The sequence below is a fragment of the Eleutherodactylus coqui genome, chromosome 4, assembly GCF_035609145.1.
Source record: "Eleutherodactylus coqui strain aEleCoq1 chromosome 4, aEleCoq1.hap1, whole genome shotgun sequence".
Taxonomy (NCBI): Eukaryota; Metazoa; Chordata; class Amphibia; order Anura; family Eleutherodactylidae; genus Eleutherodactylus; species Eleutherodactylus coqui.
In genome coordinates this window covers 281,918,825-281,946,146 of record NC_089840.1, presented here as the reverse complement: position 1 = coordinate 281,946,146, position 27,322 = coordinate 281,918,825, and the positions used below count along the sequence as shown (strand labels likewise).

Genomic DNA, 27,322 nt, shown 5'->3' with positions numbered 1-27,322 from the left:
GCGCTGCAGAAACTCTTTACATTGTTGTACCTGGGACTTTGACAATGCCTCAGCTATTGTCACATCATGGATGTCACTCGCTGACTCCATAACCAAACATGGTCTGTCCAGAGTCCTGCTGCTTCCTGGCTTTCAACAGGTTCACATGATATATTTGTAGAGGTTTTCTTTTCCCCGGCTGATGAACTTTATAGTTGACCTCACCCACTTTCTCTACGACCTCATAGGGCCCTTGCCACTTGGCCAGGAACTTGCTCTCTACCGTTGGGACAAGCACTAGTACCAGGTCCCCCGGGCTGAAATGCCTGACCTTTGTCGCTCTATTAAACACACGGGCTTGGCTTTCCTGAGCCCTGAGGAGGTGCTCTCTCACCAGGAACATGACTTTAGACATTCTGTCTTGCATCTGGGCCACATGTTCCACCACACTTCTATGCGGAGTACCCTCGGCCTCCCACATTTCTCTGGCAATATCAAGTAATCCACAGTGTTGTCGCGCATATAACAACTCAAACGGCCTGTGAATGCTTGTGGGACCTCTCGGATGGAGAAGAGCAGGTAGGGAAGCAGACAGTCCTAGTCTCGTCCATCCTTCGCTACCACCCTTTTCAACATACTTTTTAGGGTTTTATTAAACCTCTCTACCAACCTGTCGGTCTGGGGATGATAGACAGAGGTACGTAACTGCTTAATTTTCAGCAGTTTGCAGAGTTCCTGCATCATTTTGGACATAAATGGAGTCCCCTGGTCCGTTAGTATTTCTTTTGGTATACCCACTCTGGAAAATATATAAAACAATTCTTTTCCACTACTTTTGGAGGAAGTATTCCTCAGTGGAACTGCTTCTGGGTACCTGGTTGCGTAGTCAACTACTACCAAAATAAACCGGTGACCCCTTGCCAACTTTACCAAAGGCCCTACAAGGTCCATGGCAACCCGTTCAAATGGCACTTAAATTATTGGTAACGGGGCTCTTAAAATGTGGAGCAGGAGCGGACACCTGGCAGGTGGGACAGAATTGGCAAAACTCTGCTATTTCCTTGTAGCAGCCTGGCCAGTAGAATCTCTGCAAGATGCGCTCCTGCGTTTTTTCAGCCCCCAAGTGGCCCCCTAATATGTGCCAAATGTAAGACTGTGTGTCTATAGGAATCAGGTACTAGAAGCTGCTCCACTACCTCATCTCTAATTTTGGCAACTCTGTACAACAACTCGTTTTTAACGGCGAAGTGAGGGAAGCTCTTTGCTGCCCCTGTACTCTGCGGTGCACCATTTATAACAGACACATTCTCAAACGCATATTTCAAAGTCTAGTCATTAATCTGGGCAGATCCAAAATTATCCGGTGCCAACTCAAGATCAATCATCTGAGGTTCTGACGGCTCCTCGTCCTCAGTTACCCCTGCAAAAGGCAACTCGTCATTAGGGACTCCATTGTCCTGGTTACCCTGCGGTAACAAATTAGTCCATAAGTTCCAGAAGAGGGGGACGTCTCTCCCAAGGATAACCGGGTGGATCAAATTTTTCACCACCCCAACCTTGTGTGCACACACTCCAGAGTCAGTGTCTATGGATACCTGGGCAACTGGGTACCCTTTTGTGTCACCATGTATGCAAATAACCCCCAGTTTTTCCCCCTGGAGTAATACATGGGGAAAGGAGGCCCTGATCAGCGTGGCCAAGCTCCCTGAGTCGAGCAAGGCTGACACCTTGACCCCGTTCACTGTTACCTGGCACTTCTGGGGCTGTGGGTCCTTGGCCGGCGTCGCACTGCATACCGGATGTGCAAAGCACGAACATCGCCGACCATATGTACAGTCCATGGGCTCTGTTTTCACTGGACAGTGGGCTGCAATATGCCCTGGCTCCTGGCACTCCCAGCACCGCAGCGGGGTGACTTGACTCCTCCTGACGAGCATCGCTCGCCGCGGATTCTGTGGCTTCTCCTCCATGCTGACCCGGGATTCCTTCCTCCGGGCATTCAACCCCGGGTTGACACCACGAGATCCAGCTCTTGCAGTGGGAAGCGCCTCCTCCGCTGTGAGATATCTCTCTACAAGGCCCACCAATTCATCTGCATTCGTGAGATCTCCTTGGACAACCCAACGCTGCATGGGCCTAGACAGGGACTGCACAAATCAGTCCATCACCACCTTTTCAACAATCTGGGCAGGTGATGAGGTCTCTGACTATAGCCATTTTTGAGCCAGATGAAGCAGGTCAAACATTTGAGACCGGGGTGGCTTCTCCGGAGAATACTTCCAAGTATGCACCCGCTGTGCTCTGAGTGCCGTGCTGACTCCCAGGCGAGCAAGGATTTCAGCTTTTAACTTGGTGTATTCTCGGGCATCCTGCTGCGCCAAATCATAATACGCCTTCTGGGGTTCTCCAGTTAAGTACGGGGCCAACACCTCCATCCACCGCTCTTGAGGCAATTGCGCCCTCTCTGCCACCCGCTCAAAAATGGCGAGGAAGGCCTCCACATCATCTTGTGGCATCATTTTTTGTAATGTCCCTCTTACTGTTTTTAAAGCGTCCATCTGGGCCTGTTGCCTGGAGGGATCTACAGTCTCTTTAGTCTGAATGGCCTCAGTCAGCACGGCCATTTGCTTTACCATGAGTTGGTTTGTCTCCTGTTGCATTTGTTGCTGTTGCACACTCACTTGCACCAGCTGCTTCACCAACTCCTCCATAGTTGTCGTGGCAGCTTGCATTCTTATTGCTGCTTTCACTCAGGACATGTACCCGTGGGTCTTTTACTGCCAGCGCATCCTCCACCAATTGTAGCAATGCAGGGGGAAACACACCAGTCCACGACCAAATGCTGAGTGTCTTGTCTTTATTCAGACTTGATGAGCAAAACAAAAAGTACTGGCATTCTCCAGATAACAGAAAGTTCAAGGAAAATCCTTTTATATAAGCAGTCCAGCAATAGTAACACCAAAAGTGTTTGTAAACTCCAATAGGGCAAAGTAAAGCAAACCTTCCCAGCAGCGTGGTGCAGTGTCTCCAGCTCCGCACTCTCTGTAAGCCTCTGCTGCTCACACAGAGCACACCTCCCTCTTCATACTGCAACCTGCGCCCATTTATGCATCTCACCTACTTGGGCCAGGTGAAACTGAGTACTGGAGTGAGAGACGGACCGGGTTTACCTCACAGATGCTAGTAGTCTCTGCGATATGTACCGTCCGTCCCACACTTTACCTCTCACTCTAATACAGTGTATATACTGAGGAGAATCTACCTCACCTCTGGGTGTATATACTGAGGAGAATATAGCTCACCTCTGGGTGTATATACTGAGGAGAACCTACCTCACCTCTGTGTATATACTGAGGAGAATCTACCTCACCTCTGTGTGTATATACTGAGGAGAATCTACCTCACCTCTGTGTGTATATACTGGGGAGAATCTACTTCACCTTTATGTGTATATACTGAGGAGAATCTACCTCACCTCTATGTGTATACATATTTTATTCCTCTAATCCTCTGAAGTAACCACAGCTTCATAAAATGTTCCACGCAAACAACAGATAAACACTTGTACCAAATTTACTTGCCCGAAGCCTGGTATATCAGATGTGGATTATCTCCATCCTCTGCAGACTCTTTCATGTCTGTTACATGTGCTCCTTGTGAAGCTGCTCTTGTCTGTGCAGAGAACAGGATGCCAATGGTGGACTTGCTAATTCTGGTGTCTCTGGCAAATGCTACATGGTGCTGGGATGTGAGCTCAGCTTCCATTACAGGATGTTGGGCCCTCATGGTTCCCGCGGAGTCTGTTTCCAACAATTTGGTCAGTAGTGACCTGATGACAGCGAAGTCGAGAGACGACTACTCCCTGCTAATCCTCCTTGACCTGTTGCAGTATTTGACACTGTTGACCACAAACTCCTCCTCAACATGCTTCGCTCTGTCAGCCCTCCTTACTGGCCCTATTTCCTTTCCACCTCCTCTCGCTGTTGGGGTGGCCCAGGGCTCAGACCTTGGTCCCCTACTCTTCTCTAAAGTCCCAATTGCACAAACTATCCGCAAACTCTTCCTCTAATTCCAAATCTACGCTGAGGACACCCAGCTATATGCCTCTTCCTGTGACATCTCAACACCATTCCTCCAAAATCCCACAGACTGTCTGTCTGCTGTCTCTAACACCATGTCCTTCCTCTTTCTCAAACAAAGCCTTTCCAATACTGATCACCTCGTGTTTCCACCCTCTGCTTTCCGATCTCCCTCCAATATCTCCATATCGGTATCTGGCACCACTCCCAGATAGCACGCCCACTTCTTGGGTGTCATACCAGACTCTGACCTCTTCTTCAACCCTCACATCCAATCTTTGTCCCAAAAATGCCACCTGCTCCTCAGAAATATTGCTCAAATCTGGCTATTCCTCTCCATGGACATGCTAAAGACACTTGTTGACGCCCTCATCCATTCCCGACTTGACTACTGCTACTTGCTGCTCAACGGCCTTTCCGCACCAGACTCTCCTTCTTCAATCTATATTAGACACACCAGCTAGGCTCATTTTTCTATCCAGCCATTTCTCCGATGCCTCTGAACTATGCCAGTCATTGCATTGGCTGCCCATCCACTGCAGAACTAAATTTAGACTCCTCACCCTCACCCATGGCACATCGCTTCCCTTCTGTCCATTTATCACCCAGCCCACATACTCCGATCCGCTAACACATGCAGACTAAACTCCCCACTAATACAAACTTTACATGCTCGCCTCCAGGACTTCACCAGAGCAGCACCCATCCTCTGGAAAGCTCTACCCCAAGGCATCTGGACAATCCACAATGCACAAAATTTCAGACTTGCCTTAAAAACGCACCCCTTCAGGGAGGCATACTAAATCTCCTGACCTAGTCCCCCTGCCCCTCCCTACAGCTCCCCACACCTTCCACCCTGCATATGACCTCTACCCCGGCACCTCCCTGCCGATCCACCCGTTTTCTTCCTAATAACTGATTTACTCATGTAATTCCTGTACTGCCTATATCGCCTCCACCTCGTTTGTTTCAAATTGATTGTAGAAAAACATGTAATTTGTTGTATTGTCGGTTTTCTCCTGTGCTTGAAAGCGCTGCAGAACAAGTTGGCGCTATACAAATAAAGATTATTATTTTATAGTCTGCTGGGGGTCATTCTGTAGGGTTCTGGCACTACTTCTCCTGTTCCTCCTTGCACAAAGGAGCAGATCCCTGTCCTGATGCTGTGGATAGTGAGTTCAGGACAGTCCTTCGCCGTGTGCCTGCAGGCTGCAACGAGTACAAATCAGTCAGCAGTTCTGTAATAATCGTGGAATATACAGCAATAAGCTATACAAGCAGTTATGTTATTTCCCCTTAATGTTTTGGTAGAGCCACAGGCGCCGTGTAAGGAGAAGCCATCCTCATTCTGCATTCAGCTGCTCCTTCCATCTGCCCCCAGCTGATACCCCATGCACTATGTCAGGGGCAACATCCAATCACTCTATCAGACCTGGACCCCCGTCCCCAGTGCTGCCTCCGCACATGTGCAAGTACTATTATCATGTCCCTCTCCTCTGCTGCTGGAACCAGAAGGACTGGGCATGCTCAGTAGGAACTTCCCACATCTTGGTACAAGTAACAGTCAGCTGGGTTAGTGAATGGCTACAAACATATCTGTGCCCACTGATAATGGCGGTTTCGGGCTTATAAAGGCGTCTTTATTCTCCGGTCAGCAGCACATGATCAGCAGACTGTGTAGTTGCAGCGCAGTACAGGGCAGTTTACAGCAGGGGGCGTCAGCAGCTCTTATCCACGGCTCGTTTGGCTCCTGCGCTCTGTAATCTTACAAGCTGTATGAGCGCCCCCTGGAGGTAGGAAATTACCATCACCGCATGGGAGGAAATCAGCGCAGAACACGTCCTACAATGTGGAAGTAAAAAAGTAAGTTTATTGGGTAAAGTAATTGTCCCATTAGGATGTTATCAGTAGACTAGGCGCTCCACAAATTATTGTACCTGCAGTTAATGGGAAAACCCCTTTAACTATTTAATATTTTTACATATCTGAGCTAGAATAGCTACGACAAAAAATATCTCCCGTTTTGGTGGAATAAATGTGCTAAGGATGGACGTCGCCCCTCGCTTGTTGTACTTATTCCAGACTCGGCCTATTCAGCCCCCCGTGAATTTTTTAAAATGCCTACAATCTGCTTTTACACATCAGCTACCGAACCCTCTCAAAACCTAAACCCACAGGAGGGGCGGGGCTTTCTGGCCTTAAAGGGGTTGTCTCGCGAAATGAAGTGGGTTTATACACTTCTGTATGGCCATATTAATGCACTTTGTAATATACATCGTGCATTAAATATGAGCCATACAGAAGTTATTCACTTACCTGCTCCGTTGCTAGCGTCCCCGTCACCATGGTTCCGTCTAACTACGGTGTCTTCTTGCTTTTTTAGACGCGCTTGCGCTGTGCGGTCTTCTCCCTTCGGCTCCGCTCGGCAGCATCGGCCATCATCGGTGTTTTGGCTCCGCCCCCTTGCACGCGTCATCGCGTAGCTCCGCCCCATGACACGTGCCGGTTCCAGCCTCCACTCAAGTCTGTAATGCGTTTATTGTTCGGCCCACATATTTCAGGCCGCATGGACACTCATGGAGGTAAGTAATACAGATTGATCCATAGTTTAAAAGATATTGTAGAATATAACTTTTATTCACATCTATATATATAAAGACGAAAGCCCTCACTGACTGACTGACTGACTGACTCACTCGCCAAAAGTTCTCCAACTTCCCGATGTCGTAGGAACATGAATTTTGGCACAAGCATAGATTATCTCCAAAATAGGAAAAGTTAATGGGTCCCAACTTGATTATTCAATTCTAGCGCAAAAGAATTAGCGTCGAAATTTAACGTACATAATCTAAATCTCTCACTTCCCAATGTCATAGAAACTTAAAATTTGGCACGTGCATTGAATATGTCATAAATAGGAAAAGCTAATGGGTCCCAACTCGATTGTTCAATTCTATGCGCAAAAGAATTAGCGTCCAAATTTTACATACGGAATGTAATTTTCTCACTTTCCGGTGTCATAGAAACGTGAAATTTGGCACGAGCATTGATTATGTCATAAATAGGAAAACCTAATGGGTCCCAACTCGATTATTCAATTCTATGCGCAAAAGAATTAGCATCCAAATTTTACGTACAGAATGTAATTTTCTCACTTTCCGGTGTCATAGAAACGTGAAATTTGGCACAAGCATTGATTGTGTCTTAAATATGAAAAGTTAATGGGTCCCAAGTCGATTATTCAGTTCTAAGCGCAAAAGAATTAGCGTCCAAATTTTAGGTACGTAATCTAATTCTCTCACTTCCTGATGTCATTTTATATAAAGGAAACGTCGCATGGTTGCCTCCTCGTGGTGTTTCCTGGGTAACGCAGAGAACTATGCAAAATGGTGAACATATGTTTTTCTGCTATCTCTAAAGTAACCACAACTTCATAAGATTTTCCGTGTGAACACCAGATAAACACAAGTACCAAATTAACTCGGCCGAAGCCGGGTATATCAGCTAGTCTTGTATAAATATCTCCTTCCTGCTGTGGCAAATATTCTGGCAGCATTTACAATTTTATTTGCCACATCCAAAAGCGTCGTGTATGCCCCTCACTCCCCCCCTCCGCAAACACATGGATGTACTTGAAATATGAGTTAGGATCTTCCATTTGGGTTGGTGAGAGGGTGCCAGTATATTTTTCAGTTTTATTTCTTCGAGTACCACTTGAGGTCGACTGGGGATATTGTCAGATAGAAAGGGGTCACCTTGTAGGATCCCCCAATGTTTCGATAAGATGTTCCTCAGGTGGGAAGGTTGAGTATTAATGTGGATTCAGAACAATGTTTTGGAGTTCTGCTCCTCAGTTTTCCCAGGTTTCTGTTGTGGATTCTCTAACTGGTTTTGTTGTTGCACTCTTAGCATAGCTGAACTCACCAGTACCCCTGGGTACCCCTTCTCTTTAAAACACTTCTTTTATACATTAGATTGTTCATTAACTCTTTAGTGACGGAGACAGATTTTGGAAATCTTTTTTTTTTTTTTTTTCAAATCCAGGTTTTTATAACATTTTTGAACACATATTAGTACAGTAAACATAGTGTCGTGGCCATAGGTCAAACATTAAATAAACGTGCCTGGGACTATTATAGAAAATAGGACGGTAACCTAATCAGGTGAGGCACTTCTGGTATGGCATGACACAACCAAAAAGGAAAGAGGTAACAAACATTGACAGACGGGGGAAGACAGGGAAAAGGGGGGGGGGGTCGGGAAAGTGGGGAAGATATCCTGATAAAGTGCCTGTTGTGGGGAGGGGAGAAGGATCTCGGGGTGGGCAACGCCCTAGATCCCTAAGCCTCTCCCGAAGCCTCTCTCCGTCTCTCAGACACCGCCGACGCGCCTCAGTTACCCACCTCTGAAGCCTCAAGAACTTATCGTAGTGCGTATGACACTCCATGGGCTCCCAGAATTTTCCATGAGAGCCTTTAGACCATCCAGAGAGTTTCTCCAGATTGAAGGTCTGATCCATTCTGTCCTTCCATTGGCTCAAGAGAGGAGGGGTTTTTTGTAGCCACATAAGAGGAATAAGTGCCTTGGCAGCATCAATCGCATGTGCTAGCAATTTTTGTTTCAGGGGATTAAAGTTTCTCGAGGGCCTCCACAAAAACAACACCTCAGGGGTGAGTATGAAGCTCAGGGCTATTTTTTTGGAGGGACACTGTTATCCCTTGCCAAATGATGTTCAGGGCTGGGCAGCTCCACCAAATGTGTAAGAAGGTGCCTGTATCTCCTTCGCATCTCCAACATTTGTTGCAGGGTGCGAGTTTATGATCAGAGAGCCACTGTGGGGTTCTACACCATCTGGCAAGAAGCTTATAATGAGCTTCCTGCATGATGATGCAAGAAGAAAGCCCATACGCGAGTTTTAAGATTAGCTGGGTCTCATGAGATGTCAGAGTGATATGTAGCTCTTTTTTCCCATGAGTAAAGAAACGCTGGTTTAGTGTCTGATAGAGGAGGGAAGCAGTGTTTGCGGATGAAGGCAATCCTCCTGCCGTGTGGCCTATTCTCTTTCACAGCTCTCTCAAAGGTTGTGAGGGGTCTCGTGGAGACAAATTTCCTGGTGAAGTCTCCAATCACTCCCTCCACCTGTGCTCGTTGGAGAAAGGTCAGTGGCTGGCCGGGCAACAGGGTCTCCACCACCTCTTTAGGGTTCAAGTGTTTCAAGGACAGAAGCTCACCAAGAGGCTTGCTTCCGAATTTCAGCCAAAGTTTATTTGTGCAAAGGTCCGGCGGTAGTCCCATAAGGGCGGGTAGAGAACTCAGAGGGGTAATCGGAGAGGGCGTTGGAGCCAACGTCTCCCCCCCGTAAGTCCCACGCCTCGCAGGGTCCCCTTAACAGGGGATTGAATTTTCTGTTTCTATATATAGCTCTCATGGGGAACCACAAGTTTCCCATTACTGAGGCTCTGTACATTTCGTTAGTCATCTGATATAGTAGGGGGTCGCCTGAGGGGGAAGTTAGTCTCGACCAGTAGCTAATGTGGGCGGCTATGTAAAAATCATGAATATTGGGCATTCCTATTCCTCCTTCCTCCCTCCTTCTCATCATCAAGCTGTAAGCCAGCCTGGGACTCTTCTGTCTCCAGATGAACTTTATGAACAGCGAATGCAGGGTGCTGAAGAAGCTGGATGGTAGTTGGATCGGGAGGGATCTGATATGGTATAGGATTATAGGGAATATGTAGGTTTTTTATTAGATTTTTCCTCCCAAACCAGGAAATGTAGGGGACATCGTAGTTTTGTAACAAGGTTTTGATTTTAGCTAACAGTGGTGGGAAGTTTGCTGCATAGAGATCGCCGACCTTCCTTGTCAGTCTTACTCCCAAAAACTCTATTGCCGTGCTGGACTAGGAGAACGGGGATCCCGACACCAAGTTCCCGCATCTAGCTCCCGGGATAGACACGTTCAGTGCGGTTGATTTGTTAAAGTTGATCTTAAAGTTTGAAAGGGTCCCAAAATATTCTAAGCTTGCAATCAGTTTAGGTAAGCCTCTCTCTGGGTTAGTGATTAAAAAGATGATGTCGTCTGCGAAGGCTGTCGCAGAAAGCGTACGTCCCCCAGCCTTCAGTCCCCGTATCTCCCAGTCCAACCTGACACTCTGGAGTAGGGGTTCCAGGGCCAGTATAAACAGAGTAGGGGATAATGGGCACCCCTGACGCGTGCCATTTTTTATCTTAAATGGGGGAGACAGAATATTATTTATTTTTAACCTAGCGTAGGGCTCCGCATATAGAGAGAAGATGGCCCCGACAAAGGGGGGAAGGGAAGTTGAAGTGGAGGAGGACAGATCTCATATATATCCAATCGACTCTGTCGAAAGCCTTTTCGGCATCGGTGCTTACTAGGGCTAGTGGGATTCCTTTTACATTCGCATAATGCATTGCATGTAGGATACGCATGCAATTGTCCCTCCCCTCCCTTCCCTTCACGAAGCCCGCCTGCTCCCTATCAACCAGGTGCGGGATGTGTTTCTCCATACGCTTGGCAAGTAGTTTGGCCCATAACTTAACATCGAGGTTTATCAAAGAAATGGGCCTGTAGCTACCGCACATCTCCGGGTCCTTGCCCTCTTTGTGTATTAAAGTAGTATGAGCCTCTTGGGCCTGCTTTGGAAGAGGACCACCTTTCAAAAGGTAATTAAATGTTTCCGTTAGGTGCGGAATTAAAGTGGAGCGAAAAGATTTATAATATATGAGAGAGAGGCCATCCGGGCCGGGACTCCTCCCTGGGGGGGAAGAGTCGATGACCCCGATCACCTCCGCCTCCGTCGCCGGGACCAAGAGTTCCTCGGCTGATTCTGTCTCTAGACATGGGAGATGGAGCTTTTTTAAGAACTCTGCTATCTGGCCGCTGGCTTTTGCGATGTCGTCTCGATCCCTCTGGGGGCGCAGATTATATAATTGGGAATAAAATTGCTGAAATTCCGCCGCAATGTTGGGGGAGGACGTGACTTTCGCTCCTGTCCAGGTTTTTATTGCGTTAATCTGATTCTTAGTGTGGGCTTTTTTGATCATCGCTGACATATATTTACTGCCCCTATTACCTTGTACAAAAACTAGATGTTTAAGGTGGAGGCATCTTTTATTGAATCTTGATTTCAGGCATAATTTTAAGTCTTTTCTAAGGGTGATCAGTTTAGTTAGGTTCTCTTTGCATAGTGAGAGTTTGGTGGAGTATTCTAACTTTGCGATTTGCTTTAATAAATCATCTATTTCTTTCTGTTGGCTCTTTTTCTTCCTGGCGCCCAGTGCTATCAGTAGGCCTCTAATGAACGCTTTGTGCGTTTCCCACACTATGGCCGGCGACTGGTCCCCTCCTGTATTGAGCTTAAAGAATTCGTCTAGTTGTTTTGCGAGTGGCGTCTTATCTTCCTCAGAGTCTAACAGGGAAGGGTTCAGTCGCCATCTCCACTCCCGGGGTGTGTTGCATAGAGGTTTTAAATCTACGTGCAATGGGGCGTGGTCAGAGATGGTAGTAGCGGCGATGGATGAATCAGCCAGAAAAGGTAGAAGCTTTGAAGCAATGAGAATATAGTCTAGCCTCTGAAATGAGGCGTGTACCTGAGAAAAGTAGGTATAATCCTTAACGGAGGGAAAGCACTGGCGCCACGCATCGACCAATCCCATCTCTGAGAGAGAGCGGTGCAATCGCCTCAGTTTGGTTTGAGAGATCTGAGAACGTCCAAAAGATGACTCTAACAGAGGATTCATTTTGAGGTTAAGATCTCCGCCCAATATAATGGGGCCCACCGCAAACTCCCTGAGAGTCTCCAGTTGCCCGACCAGCCACGAGACCTGATTAGCGTTTGGTGTGTACAGGTTGGCCAAGGTGATCTTAAAGTTGTTAATGTGCCCTCTTAGGTAGATGACCCTGCCCTCTCCATCCATGTGTTGCGCTTCGCATGTGAAGGGAATGGACCTATGAAACAGGATGGAGACCCCCTTGGAAGCTGATGTTGGGTGTGGGTTGTGGAAGCCCTGCGAGAACAATTTGCCCAGTAAGGCTAAGCACCTACCCCTCTTGTAGTGAGTTTCTTGAAGGAAGGCGATTTTTGTGCCGTATTTTCGGAGTAGTTGGGCTACATTATGCCGCTTGAAGGGAGAGTTGAGCCCTCTCACATTAAAGGAGGAGAGGCGGAGTCTATCGTCTGCGGCTGGTCGGAGAGACGGAGGCATGGCGTGTCACAGAGGAGACCTAAAGAATAGAAAGACTGGTATATCAGTAGAACTATATTTGCTATACAGGATATCGGGAATGAGGAGGATAGATATAGGGAGAGGGCAGACGCCCAGGGTGGAAGGAAGACACACAGGAGAGGGGTAACACAGCAACTAAATATATAGATTAGTTATGAAAAAGACGAATTAGTCCTAGGACAGTCAGTGGGGGGGGGAGTGCAAGGCGGTATAACCCACTAAAGGTGGGAAACTGGTATGGAATCAATACCAGGCAGAGGTACCGAGTTGCACGAAGCCTGCCCTGACAGACACCCTAGAGGATCTAGTTAAGAAACAGAATATCAAACACGAAAGAGATAACATAAGTGAGTCAGGAGAAGGGCATGAGAAGCCCTCAGCCAATTACGGAGAGGAGGAGAAACCATCAGTAAGTCCAGCAAGGCCAACAGGGAGCTCCTTGCGGGTCGGCCGGGGCCACAGCGTGTAAGTTTCAGGACTCAGACCAAGTCCAGCCTCTGTTCCAAAACGCTCTGGTATGTAAAAAGTCAAGCCTTCAACTCCCTACTGGGAGTTCTGCAGGAGATCAACAAGCCAGACTGTGTGTATAAAGAGATTCAGTCTCCTGCTGGAGTGGTATCACGGCTTTTCTTTTTCTTGCTCCTGGGTGACTTTGCAGGTCCGGCTGTATTCCATGCCGCCGGGGAAGGGAGCTCAGGCAATTTCGTCAGCTCCGGGAGCGGGAACCAGCACGGAAGGTCTACCGGCTCTATGTCTAAGAACTGCCAGCACGCCGGCAGATCTCCCGGATCTCTGACATTGAACCTACGGCCTTTATGCGAAATGCCCAGACCAAACGGAAATAGCCAGGCGTATTTGATTCCTCTATCCTTGAGTACGTCCAGGAGTGGCCGGAGGAGGCGGCGCTTGTCCAGGGTAGTGGGGGCAAGGTCCTGGAATATCTGCAGGGATACCTCTGAATATTTTAAATCTCTGTAGCTTCTAGCGGCCCTCAGTATGGCGAACGCGTCCTGAAAGGACAACAATTTGCAAATCACGTCTCTTGGAGGCTCTGTGTTCGCCGGGAGGGGTCTGAGGGCCCTATGTATCCGTTCTATCGTGATCTGGGCGACTCTCTGGGCCAAGTAAAGTTGAAAAAAATTATTTTGCCACTTTAGAGAGGCAGTCCGTGGCCCACGATTCCGGTAGCCCTTTGATGCGTATATTACACCTCCTGCTTCTATTTTCTAAGTCCTCCTGCATCAATAGGGCTCTATTAATATGGTTATGGTGCTCCTGCAGGATCTGTGCCATTTCGGTGGCATGGGTAGTTAAGGAAGAGGTGGAGGTCTCCAGGTCTTCTACCCGCCTTCCCAGGTGCCTGATGTCCTCCTTAATTTCACCCAATTCAGACATGATGGGATGTAAAGCTTTCATAATGAGGTCTTTCATAAAGCCTCTTGAAACAGCCTCTCCATCTTCGCTGTCCGAGATAGCCCCCTCCTCCCCCTCCTTACTGTGAGCTGCTGCGGAGGTCTGTGCCGGCGCCATCTTGGCAGGGAATAGCGGTGAGCGGGAACTCTTTTCTTTTAAGTAGGGCTGCATATCCGCCTGTCCCCTGCTCGCCCGCAGGGTCCCTGTGTGTTCCTTTCCCCTCTCCTTCCCGACTCTCCTCATATCGGCGCTTCAGCTCGCTGCTGTGAGCCTCTTTGGGTGTCTTGCCGCCGGAGCTCTGCACTCAGTCGGCCATACAGCGCAGCGGTCAGGCTCCGCCCCCCCAGATTTTGGAAATCTGACATGTCGTTCAACATAGCATAACTCAGTGAAGGTTTTGCATATCCAAGTGATTCTGACATTGTTTTTTCGCCACATGTTGTACTTCATTTACGTTGCAAAAATAGACCGATTTAATTCGTGTCTGTTTATTAAAAGTATCAATACTGGAAAAAAAATTAAATTTTTTTTCACATTTTCAACTGTAATATGTGCAGACATACTGTACAAATTTTTGATAGGATATATATTTCCATCTGTTTACTTTATTCTGAATGCACATTTGAAAAACTTTTGTGTTTTGTTTTTTTTTAACCATTTAGATGACGTACAAATTTAACATTAATTTTCAGCATTTTGAGGAACACTTTGTTTTGCTGCACCAAGCCAAGTTTGCAGCGGCTCATAGGTGTCACAATGATAGATACCCTCCTAAATGACCCCATTTTAAAAACGACATCCCTTAATGTATCCACTTAGGGGGGGGGGGTGTATTTTGACCCCACAGTCTTTTTTTCAGAAATTAATTAAATTTAGAGAAGAAAAAATAAAATTTCATATTTTTGCAAATATGTCATTTTAAATACATTTTTTCCTATAGTGCACATGAAAATAAGAATTGACACCCCAAAATGGATACTCCTGTTTCTCCCGTCTTCAGAAATATACTCATTGTGGCCCTAATGTGATATTTGGATGCACCACGGGGCCCAAAATGGAAGGAGTAGTCGGTGTCTTTCAGAACATACATTTTCCTTGAAGGCGTTTTAGGCCCCATACCTCTCTTGTAGAGCTCTTGAGCGGCCAAACCCAAAGAGAACCCCCACAAATGACCCCATTTTAAAAACTAGACCCCTTAACAAATGTATCTAGGGGTGTGCTGCCCATTTTGACCCCACAGTTTTTGAATGAATTCAAGCAAAGCAAAAGGAAAAAATTGTGATTTTCATTTTTTTGGCAATTTTGTCAATTTAAAAACAGGTTTTTTTTGTACAGTGTACATAGGAATGAACACTTTAACCCCAAAATGGATCCCCCCGTTTGTCCCGTGTTCAGAAACATACCCATCGTGGCCCTAATCTACTTACAGGACACATGGCAAGGCCTATAATGGAAGGAGCACCCGTTGGATTGCAGGGCACAACTGAATAAATTCCTGGCCCCACTGCTCACTTGTCTATATATATAAAGTTGAGTGTATGTCTGCCTGTGTGTCTGTCTGTTTGTCCTTTATGCGCTACTACACCATTCATCCGATCGCCATGAAACTTTGGGAAGTTGTTGAGTACACTCCTGGGAAGATTATAGGCATAGTACATTTATGCTACGATAAATGGCGCGCATGCGTGCGTCGTCGTCAGTTACCCCCCCCCCCACGTATCTCTCACTTCCCAATGTCATAGAAACTTAAAATTTGGCACATGCATTGAATATGTCATAAATAGGAAAAGCTAATGGGTTCCAACTCGATTATTTAATTCTATGTGCCAAAGAATTAGCGTCCAAATTTTACGTACAGAATCTAATTTTCTCGCTTTCCGGTGTCATAGAAACGTGAAATTTGGCACGAGCATTGATTATGTCATAAATAGAAAAGCTAATGGGTCCCAACTCCATTATTCAATTTTAGGCGAAAAAAATTGGCGTCCAAATTTTACGTACGCAATCTAATTTTCTCGCTTCCCAATGTCATAGAAACTTGAAATTTGGCACGAGGATTGATTATGTCATAAATAGGAAAAGTTACTGGGTCCCAACTCGATTATTTAATTCTAAGCGCCAAAGATTTAGCGTCCAAATTTTATGTACGGAATCTAATTTTCTTGCTTCCCAATGTCATAGAAACTTGAAATTTGGCACGAGCATTGATTATGTCATAAATAGGAAAAGTTAATGGGTCCCAACTCGATTATTCAATTTTAAGTGCAAAACAATTGGCGTCCAAATTTTACGTACGGAATCGAATTTTCTCGCTTCCCAATGTAATAGAAACTTGAAATTTGGCACGAGCATTGATTATGTCATAAATAGGAAAAGTTAATGAGAAGTTGTTGAGTACACTCCTGGGAAGATTACTGGCATATTACATCTATCCTACGATAGGTGGCGCGCGCGCGTGCGAGCGTCGTCAACAGTTATGCCCCCCCAGACAAAGATCGTTTGATTTCCATCTCAAGCACAAAAGCAAAAGGCATTACGAGCAACGGGATGCGTGTTCAACTACAAAATGATGCATCCGCCGAACGTATCACAAGATAATTCCTGGATATTGAGAATGCTGAGGTAAAATAAAAGCTGTGCTGTGATTGGTTGCTATATATTATACCGCTGAGGTAAAATGAATGCTGTGCTGTGATTCGTTGCTATTTTTTATATTGCTGAGGCAGAATAAAAGTTGCGCTGTGATTGGTTGTTATTTCTCTTACTGCTGACGTAACATGAAAGCTGCAGTGTGATTGGTTGTTATATTTTATACTGCTGAGGTAACATATAAGCTGCCCTGTGATTGGGTGTTATATATTATAAAGCTGAGGAAACATGAAAACTGCGCTGTGATTGGTTGTTATATATTATACCACTGAGGTAACCTAAAAAAGCTGCGCTGTGATTGGTTGTTATCTAGATATATAAAAACGAATGTATGTCTGTCTGTCTGTCTTCGCAGCAACGCGCGACGGGTAAGCTAGTATATTATAAAGCTGAGGTAACATGTAAGCTGCGCTGCGATTGGTTGTTATATATTATACCACTGAGGTAAAATAAAAAAGCTGCGCTGCGATTGGTTCATATATAGATATATGAAAACGAATGTATGTATGTAATAATGTGAACTGTGTGGTATTTCCGAAGACAGGGGTAATTACGGGGGCTGGTTGGGATGGGTATCCATTGGATAGCGCCGATTTACATTGCCCTGGGGACTGCCCGCAGCCCAAGATGACAGCTCCATGCTGTCGGCTACCTGCGGGCACCGACAACATGAAGCTGACACGTCCTCAGCTAAGAGGGTATTAATCCTAAGAGGATGCATGTTTCTACGTCCTCTAGGATTAAAGCCCACTTAGTGAGGACGTAGAATTCCGATGGGTCCGTCACTAAGGGGTTAAAATTTTGCATATTTGTGTGTAAAAAATAAAAGTATGGGGGTTCTGGAGAAATAATATAAAATGTGGCACTCGTTTGTTATTAAGTATACTAAGGCCTTCTTCCCACGAACGGATTTACGCCGCGTTGCCCCCTGCTATTAGGTTCTATTGAACCTAATAGCACAATGCTCACGATGCGTAATTCCACCGCGGAATTACGCACCGTGATTTCTCCCGTCCTCACCCGCAGCATGCTCTATTTGCTGCGGGTGAGGACGGGCTGTACGCGCTGACGGCTTCCATTGCAGTCAATGGAAGCCGTCCGTTCACGCTATCTCCCGCTGTAACCAGCGGGAGATAGCGTGAAAAAACGCTTCCCCACCTACCGCCGCCGCGTCATTTGACGCGGCTGGCGCATCACGTGACACGGCCGGCCGCGTCACGTGACGCGGTGGGCGTGTCACACGACGCGACGGCGGTGGGCGGGGAAGCGTTTAAACGCTATCTCCCGCTGGTAAGTATGGGGTCTCTGGGGGGCGCCGTGACGGGCTTCACTGCGTAATATTACGCGGCGGAGCCCGTCACGCTCGTGTGAAGCCGGCCTTAATCTGTATAAAGAGCATGTGCAAGCCGAGCATGCGCACAAAATTGCGTCTAGAAATGTACCTCTGCTTCCAGTTAAGCGTGTACCGGGATATAGCTCAGCAGCTACTTTCTTCTGGATGCACGCACGTACACACTTCCAGTCGCTCCAGTTCTAAGAAGTACCTGATACTTTTATCATATCTCTGTGTCCTATGCTCATGAAAGGTGGCAGATTAGTCAGTAAGCCCTCCGACTCGCGTTGCATCTCCTGTATTGTATCTATTGTCCTACGCTAATGGAATAAACACCAGAAGGTACCGACTCTCCAAAAGAAACCTGGAGGAACGGGTGATAATTTAGAGGCTAACCTGGATTCTTGAGGAGGTTCGCTACTCTCTGCAAACCCCTTATTCAAGTAAGTAAAACCTCATACATAAAAGAGCACGGGGTTTTTGTAACTTGTCTTTTTCACAATTTGTATGAATATTTTATATAGAAATTTTTATAAAATATTGATATAATTGTAATGTTAAAATCTGTTTTATTCTTGGCAGATGACGACATCAGGAGCTTAGAGGAACATTTGATATCTTCAGGTTTTACAGTGGAAGATGGTGGTAACATACAAGATACACACGCAGAGCCAGCCATTATCCCAGATGTACCCTCAGCCCTTCCCAGCAAACATCTGTCATCTGATCCTTTTATAGAGGTTCCATCTTCTAATTCATCACAGACTAGTGAGCAACATAACATTTACAGAAGAGATGTTAAAGAAGAAACATTTGTCACAGGGAAGAAGTCATATTCATGTTCAGAATGTAGCAAATGCTATACCCAAAAATCATATCTTGTTGATCATCAGAGAATTCACACAGGAAAGAAGTCATTTTCATGTTCAGAATGTGGGAAATGTTTTGCTCAGAAATCATCCCTTGTTTATCATAAGAGAGTTCACACAGGAGAGAAGCCATTTTCATGTTCAGAATGTGGGAAATGCTTTACCGCAAAATCACATGTTGTTGATCATCAGAGAATTCACACAGGAGAGAAGTCATTTTCATGTTCAGAATGTGGGAAATTCTTTACCAGAAAGTCACATCTTGTTAATCATCAGAGAATTCACACAGGAGAGAAGTTATTTTCATGTTCAGAATGTGGGAAATGTTGTACCAGAAAATCACATCTTGTTGATCATCAGAGAATTCACACAGGAGAGAAGCCATTTTCATGTTCAGAATGTGGGAAACGTTTTGCTAAGAAATCATCCCTTGTTGATCATCAGAAAATTCACACGAGTGAGAGGTGATTTTTGTGTTGCACACGAGAAATACCCATAAAGGGGATCTTGTTAAACATCAGAGAATTCACACAGGGGAGACAACATTTTTATATTCTGACTGTTGTCAATATTTTTAAGACAAATCAGATCTTGTTAACTATAAGAGAACTCACACAGGGGAAAACCTGCATTTTTGTTCAGATTGTTGGAAATATTTTAGCTATACATCTTGTTAGACGTTGGAGAATTCACACGTGGCAGCAGTGACTATGGACTATGGAAAACTTACACGGAGAACCCATATTTTAGAATCTGCTTGTCTTCTTGAGTTATCGTGATTGAAAACCTCGTCCGCCTCACGTGAACTTCTGTTACCAACCATTAAGATGATCTCAGTTGTATACTAGATTTATTAATATCATGAAAAGTCATACAATTAGTGGTTTCCATATTATATAATTCAATAAACCTTTATTAACAATCAGCATATCATCCCTAACTCAAAAGTGGTTGCAGGTATTGAAAAAAAATGACTGCGCCTATCAATTTCTGATGGAATTCTGCCCTTTAATCCTCCATCCCATGATCCTCTTTCCATTGAAGTCTTTTGAACTTAATGTATAAGAACCCACCCATATATGTTTTATTTTGTCCTTATCCTGGCCGGCGCCTATTACTCCCTATCTACTGAGCCAAACTTTTTGGTTTGTCTTTGTTTTTTTCTGGATTACAGATTTGTAGCTGAATTTAGTTGAGATTTAAAGGGATCGTCCAGTTGTCAACTATTCATGGCTCATTCTCAAGATCAGTCATGAATAATAGATCTGTGGAGTCTATCACTGGGGCCCCTAGTGATCAGCTGTTCTCTGGGCCAGTGTGCTCAAGCACAGTCTCATTATTGGAATCGCAAAGCCTAAGAGTGAACCTGTAAACCCCCTCTTCCCGCCTGATTCAATATCCGCTTTTTTTTTATTGCAAGGGTTTTATCACTCAGGCTGTTTTAGAGGTATTCACCCTTTTACTTAAAGGAGTTGTCTCACGCCGAAACGGGTTGTTTTTTTTTTTTTAATAGCCCCCCCGTTCGGCGCGAGACAAACCCGATGCAGGGATTAAAAAAAACAAACAGATAGTACTTACCCGAATCCCCGCGGTCCGGCGTCTTCATACTTACCTTGTGAAGATGGCCGCCGGGATCTTCACCCTCGGTGGACCGCAGGGCTTCTGTGCGGTCCATTGCCGATTCCAGCCTCCTGAGTGGCTGGAATCGGCAGACGTGACGGGGCGGAGCTACGAGGAGCCGCTCTCCGGCACGAGCTGCCCCATTCAGAAGCAAGAAGACCGGACTGCGCAAGCGCGTCTAAAATCGCCAGAAGAGGCGATTTTAGACGGATCCATGGAGACCAGGACGCCAGCAACGGAACAGGTAAGTGAAATAACTTCTGTATGGCTCATAATTAATGCACAATGTATATTACAAAGTGCATTAATATGGCCATACAGAAGTGTATAACCCCACTTGCTGCCGCGAGACTACTCCTTTAAAGCAATTTCCTCTATGGCTATGATTAAAGCACTGCTTGCATTGCACAAAGTAGACTTTCTGACTGTAGGTGTTGCCTTTATCAGCTTTTTAAGAGGCCCCAATTGCAGTGTAATCCCTCAGACATCTTGTCAGCACAATGTGCAGAGCTTACAATAGTTAGTAGGATGATTAACTCACTTCTTAGAGGCAGTTTTCTTTTGAATGTACACCGCCGCTAAAGCTGGTGGAAACAACCCCGTGCTTAAGAGGAGTTCCTCTGTTGTGCCTTCTCTTAAATCTACTACCAAATTCCTGTAAGGCTCTCATGTGGCATACTCAAAAGCTTCTAAGAAGAACCATGTCTTCCTGGGTACGTCTGTCTTGTTAGTGTGACAATTTGCAGCTGATCGCCGGGATTATTAAAAAGGTTTTTAAATTTATCGGTCTACTTTTTTTTAACCTTGATTAAATATGTTCTGTACCAGTTAGAGAATGCTTAGATTTCTGCGATGCACATACTTGGTGAATGCCTTTCATATTTCACAAGCGCTCTGTCATATAAAGAGATTGAGAAAGTGTCCCCCCAGCTGTCCAGTATCAATCAGTTGCCGTTCAGGACAATAGAAAAGTTGAGCTGACAACCTTTGCCCCTTGAATCTACTCTAATGATAGATAGTTAGATACTAGATAGATGGATAAAGATATGAGATGGGTAAATTATAATGTTCTAATCCCCCCTTCCTCTTGTGTAATTGGCAAGCCTTTGATATACAAGAGGACAGGAAATCCTTTGTCCCAATGTCAATACAAGTGGCCCTTTGACAGGTAGATGCTGATTTGCTCTCCCCAGGCTGGTGGTTGTTGCCTTTAGAGAGATAATTGTATTACCTCCCCATACCTCACCCCAAGCTCAGGAATTCCCCTCAAACTACGTAAACTCATACCTGGTTATGATTTCTGCCTCATGCTTGATATTCATGCATAGATAAAATCATGACAAGAAATATGGCAGCATATCTTCATGATTAGAGACCCTCCCACCGAGATATGACTGACACTAGGGAATTACAATTTTTGAGTTCCTACAAATCCGACCCTCCCTTCTCTGTATGACCTCAGAGGGGTGGGGAGAAGGTGTGTATTGGGGGACCCCACAGTTCTAACCGGTCAATCCATGGAGCTATACTTCGGTATATGGGCGTCCCTCTGCTCTGGATCCCTTTGGGCCGTGTATCCCAAAATCTGGTAACTTTCTTTTATTTTATTCCTGTTTATTTCTAAAATACTGCTGAGTGTTTATTGCCTGTATGTCCTTATTCTCCCCATGTAACAACCTTTTTGTATATCTTTATACATACTATATATTTTGGCACTACTAGATCTTTTGTAGAATAAATCTAGAATTTATCAGTTCAAGCCCTGTCCGTTTTAAAAACGAACCATATTCTCCGAAGATTGTATTAATAATTCATAAATCAAGTTCCAGTACACCATTTACAAACTAGTAGTGGCAGTGTTTTATTTCTATGCGTATTGTAGAGCTCTGGAGTGCGTTATAACGGATCAGGTGGATGATTTGAGCCTTCACTTGGCATGCGTGCAGGAGTCCAGTAAAGTTGGGTACATATCAGCCTGTATTCTAACGACTTCAAGCTTGGAATACTGCTAGGGTGATTGAGGACCGAGGCGGGATCAATTGGCATCGTCCCTTCTACTCTCTTCTCCTGTCCAGTGTGGGAAAAATTGGTTTGCAGTGCAGGGCCAGGCAGATTGCTGTAGCATTGTGGTCGTAGGTGATGGTCGCTTGTCCGCTGTGTACAGCATTCACAGCTTCTACAAATGAATGTATGCAGTCTAAATTCACAAACCTAAAATGATCAACATAGTAATATAGTATGCTAAGCTAAAAAAGACAAATGTCCAGCCTATTAACCCCCTTCCCCCCTGTTGATCCAGAAGAAGACAAAGATAAACTCTTGGAACTGTATGATGTTTCACTAACCGTAATGCAATGGTCACATTTATGGAATACAATTGAACTGGATGAGGGCGACTTTTTCATCTCTAAACATGGCAATGTGAGCTTCCGGTTCTGACGCCATGCTTTATGGTATTTATTTTTGTTTCTATTTTTATTGTTGGTTAGTGCTCTAAAGTCTTCCAAAACTTTGCTGTTAAAAAGTAGTTATATAGGGACCTTTGGCCTCCGTCGGATAGAATTTACTGGGTAATTGGTGGTTGGTGGTTAATGGTTTTTTAGTGGGAGTGGTGTCTTCAAGTATGGAGTCCTCTAAGGGCTCTCTCAGTTTTATAACTCTACAGTATGATCCCTCAGGTGGGAGTTTGTTCTCATTTAGTGAGTAGAATCTCTTTAGTGTCAATTTTCTTACAAAGTGATTAAGGTCTATAAAGAGTTCGAAAATATCAGGCTCGCTTGATGGACTAAAGGACAAGCCCCTGGATAGTAATTCCACTTCTTTTTTTTCAAAGTGTATCCAGAGATATTGAATATACCCAATTTTATCGCTTCGTCATTGGAGTTTGTATCTTCCGAATTGTTTTTAGATATTTTTGATTTCTGGCGTGTTTTTCTCCCTGCCCGTTCGCCACTTCTTCTCCTCCTTTTTCTGATCTGTTGCGTGACTGATAAAAGTGAATAGTTTTTGAACATCCCATCGGGTTGTTCCCAATGGTTTTTAGTAGGGTTTTTCCTTTGGGGTTCAGGGACAGCACAGAACTCCGTGTGACCCGGGTGTTGCTTATTAGACCCTGTTTCTGAAAGTCGAGGGGTTGTCTCCCCTAAAAAAGATGTTATCGGGGTAGTAACATGATTTGTATTGTTGGTAATCTCAAATGATTAGCTAGTTGGAAGGATAGGATTAATATTGGTTCTAAGAGGGGTATTTTCCTTACTTTGTAGGAAATTGATCAAATCTGACGGACTTCCTGTGATATTCTCCATAGCTTGTGGTTCTAAACACATATCTGAATATATTGGGAATTGGGTGGGTTGGTTGAAGAGGTAGTTGGGGACGGTTTATCCAATGGAACTTGTGTTATGTTTTCTCCAGAGGAGTTCGAATTATTAGAAATAATGGAAGGGAATGTGGGTTTTGAAGGTAAATTATTATTTAATGGATTAGAATCATAAGTGTTTTTTTTTTTTTTTGGGGGGGGGTAATTCTATCTTCTATTGGCTCTCAGTGCCCTTTCTTGGGTAGGGTTTCTAGGGTATCTGTGCTTCCAAGTAGATTCTCTTGGGATGTGTCTGAATAGTAGTTCAGAATGAAAAGGGTTGTAATAATATCCATCTAGTCTGTTTGGCCGTCTGGGGGGGAGGGGGGGGGGCGCTAGACGTAAGACCCCGTTCATAGATCCCAAAAGAGGTAACTAGATGATCATTGTATTGGTACTCATAGGGGTCTGGATATTGGTTGGATCTAGAGTGGGGACCAAATGCGCGCTCTGCTATGCGAAACATGTACATGGGCGCATTTGAAGAAAACATCAAAGATCCCCACATCTATTTCTATAGACTATACAATGATGACATCATCTTTATTTGGGACGACACCATGGGAGAAGTGAAACAATTTATCAAAAATCTGAACCTAAACACATGGGGTTTAGAATTCACTGGCACTTGTAGCACTACGCAAGTTACTTTCTTGGATTTGGACATCTATATTAAGGAAAATACCATTTGTACAAAAACACATTTTAAACAAGTGGATGCCAACAGTTTCCTGGACTTCAGAAGTGGCCATGTGAAAAAATGGAAATTAAACGTTCCTTTCGGACAATTCAAATGGATCCGAAGAAACCGTTCTACCCTTGAAGCATTTGACGAGCAGGCAAAAATTCTGTATAATAGGTTGAAAGAAAAAAAGTATCCAGAAGCCCTATTAAAAACATCTTATATTAGAGCTAGGCAAGAGGGTGGGCCAATACGTACTAATATAATAATAACAAAACAAATGACATCTGAGAAGAATGAAGGTCGCTATGATCTCTGCTCCATCACGAGATATAACTCAAAACAAAGGGAACTGAGGAATATCCTAAATAAACGATGGAATATTCTAAAAAGAGATCCTTTTATCTCAAATACTTTCCACCAACCCTAACCTGATCTTTAGGAGGAGCAAGACGTTGGGAAATATTCTAGCTCCATCATGCCCTCCATCATGCTCCATCATTCCAAAAAAACACTCAAACAAAGGGTCTTCCAATTTTTTCTTCTACTCCGAATACAGGAGCATATAGATGTAGAACCCCTGGCTGCGAATGTTGCGAGAATATATGCCACCGAAGGCAATCAATCGATATCGGGAACTGACAGTATACCTTTTCAGATCAAGCAATATTTGAACTGCGGTTCTGAACATCTGATTTACTTAATTGAATGTCCTTGCTAGAGATGAGCGAACGTGTTCGGCTCCGCCCCTTTTCGCCCGAACACCGAACTTTGCGAGCAATTCCGTGCTCGGGCAAAAAAAGTTCGGGGGTCGCCGTGGCAGCGCGGGGGGGGGGGTGCCGCGGGGAGTGGGGGGGAGAGGGAGAGAGAGAGGGCTCCCCCCTGTTCCCCGCTGCTGCCGCCCGCGCCGCCGCGCCTCTCCCCGCCCCCCGGCGCCCCCCGAATCTTTACGCGCGGACACTGAAGTCCTCGGTAAAGCCGGTGTCCGGGTGCGCAAGTGTTCGTTAAGAACACGTTCGCTCATCTCTAGTCCTTGCCAAAAACGATATGTTGGCCGTACAATAAACACCCTACGAAATCGTATTAACCAACATAGATACAATACTAAAAGAAATTACCTAAAACACACTGTCTTTAAGCACTTTTTCATGTATCACAACTCGCATCCCTCTTTAATGAAAATCACCCCGATTAAAAAAATTCCTAAAGGCGAATTCACTAAACTCAGAACTAAGGAGATGTTTACATTTTTCGTTTTAATACTTTACATCCTCATGGTCTCAATGAGGTACTTGAAAAGATCTAGCTTTCCCTTAAAGGGGTTGTCTCGCGGCAGCAAGTGGGGTTAATCACTTCTGTATGGCCATATTAATGCACTTTGTAATGTACATCGTGCATTAAATATGAGCCATGCAGAAGTTATTCACTTACCTGCTCCATTGCTAGCGTCCCCGTCGCCATGGATCCGTCTAACTCTGATGTCTTCTGGCGTTTTTAGACGCGCTTGCGCACTCCGGTCTTCTGCCTGGTGAATGGGGTCGCTCGTGCCGGAGAGCTGCTCACCGCGTCATCATCGTAGCTCCGCCCCGTCACGTGTGCCGATTCCAGCCAATCAGGAGGCTGGAATCGGCAATGGAATGCAAGTAAGGAGAAGAAAATCCACAGTGCACCATGGGAGAAGACCCGCGGTGCACCGTGGGAGAAGACCAGTGGCGCCATCTTTAAAAGAAGAATAGAAGAAGCTGCAGAACGCTGATGCAGTTAAGCGCAATGCTAATTTTAAAAACTAACCCATGATTTCTTTTTAACAGGGCAGAATGCGGGGGTAAGTGAAAAAATTTTTTTTCGCTTTCGCCGCGAGACAACCTCTTTAATTAATTTTATAGCAGATATATTATCATTTTATATTTAATCTGATTATTACATTGAGGCTACAAACATATCGATCTATTCTATTTCAGGTATTTATCAACCACTGTTGTTTATTTTTATGATAATGTTTTAAATGTTTCTTTATAAATTGATAATTTATCTTTTTATATACTATATCAAGGAGCCCACGTGGACGTCTACCATTAACTAACTCAAATAGGGAGAACCCAGTGGCACCTCTAGAATGGGCAAGGGCACTCCGGGCAAGACTTACAGTATCGCTTTACGTCCCCATGTACCCCAGGCCAGAAAAAACACTGAAGGACGCGTTCCCTAGTTTCTTCGCCCCCTAGATGACCTCCTAGCACATGCTTGTACGCCTTGTCAAAGACCATTCTGCGATTGGACTGAGGTACCACCAGCTGTTCCACAACCTCCCCACGGACCTTGTCAATCTGATACAACAGTTCTAGATTGACTGCCAGGTGTGGAAACACTGTATCAGCCCCTGGGTATTGGGGTTGCTTATTTACCACCTTAATATTTTCCCTGGCTTTCACTAGGGTGGGATCTCGGAGCTGCTCAGTTCCAAAGTTAGCACATGAGACCTCTAAGTCAGGCATAGCAACCACTTTGTCCTGTACCTCCGTCTCACCTGCCAGTACTGTTAAGGGAAAATTATCCCCATTCTCTTGGGTCACCCCTACTGCCGGAACCGTACCATCAGGGTCAAACGGTTCTGGACACACATGATACACATTTACATCATCGTGAAGAATACTTGTAGATGACCCTTGGCTTCACCATAAGTCCCAAAATAGCGGAAAGTCTCTCCCGAGAATCGCGGTGTGCATTAAAGACTTTACGACGCCCACCTCATGAGTGGCAAGTCCGCACAGAGTCGCAAGTCTTACAAGAGCAATAGGATACTCCTTGGTGTCCCCATGCAGACACACCACCCCCATGCGACGGTCGGTGACTGTTGTGGGATTGACCAAGCTGGAGTGCACCAGCGTAACCAAGCTCCCGGAGTCCAGTAGAGCTGTCACCGAAAAGTCATTCACCTTTTATGCGACATAATTCTCGATCAGTCTCTGACACAGTCTCTGCAGAGCATACTGGCCGTGCGAACATTGACCTCTGCGTGGCTGAGTCACAGTCCATTGGCTCCACTGTGAGTGGACAGTTGGCGGCAATATGCCGGGGCTCATGACAGCG

General features: G+C 45.2%; 2 protein-coding genes across 5 annotated transcripts in view; both read left to right on the top strand.

Moving 5' to 3' along the window:
- Window positions 1-27,322, top strand: part of LOC136624337 (gastrula zinc finger protein XlCGF57.1-like) — a 721,853-nt gene that overhangs the window by 78,359 nt on the left and 616,172 nt on the right. The gene's annotated exons all lie outside the window — the stretch shown is intronic.
- On the top strand, window positions 17,807-19,497 carry LOC136625000 (gastrula zinc finger protein XlCGF8.2DB-like). The gene is made up of 3 exons (XM_066598920.1): window positions 17,807-17,878; window positions 18,092-18,146; window positions 18,286-19,497. Exons 1-3 carry the CDS (start codon window positions 17,807-17,809, stop codon window positions 19,038-19,040), a joined length of 882 nt encoding a protein of 293 aa, XP_066455017.1. The 3' UTR covers window positions 19,041-19,497.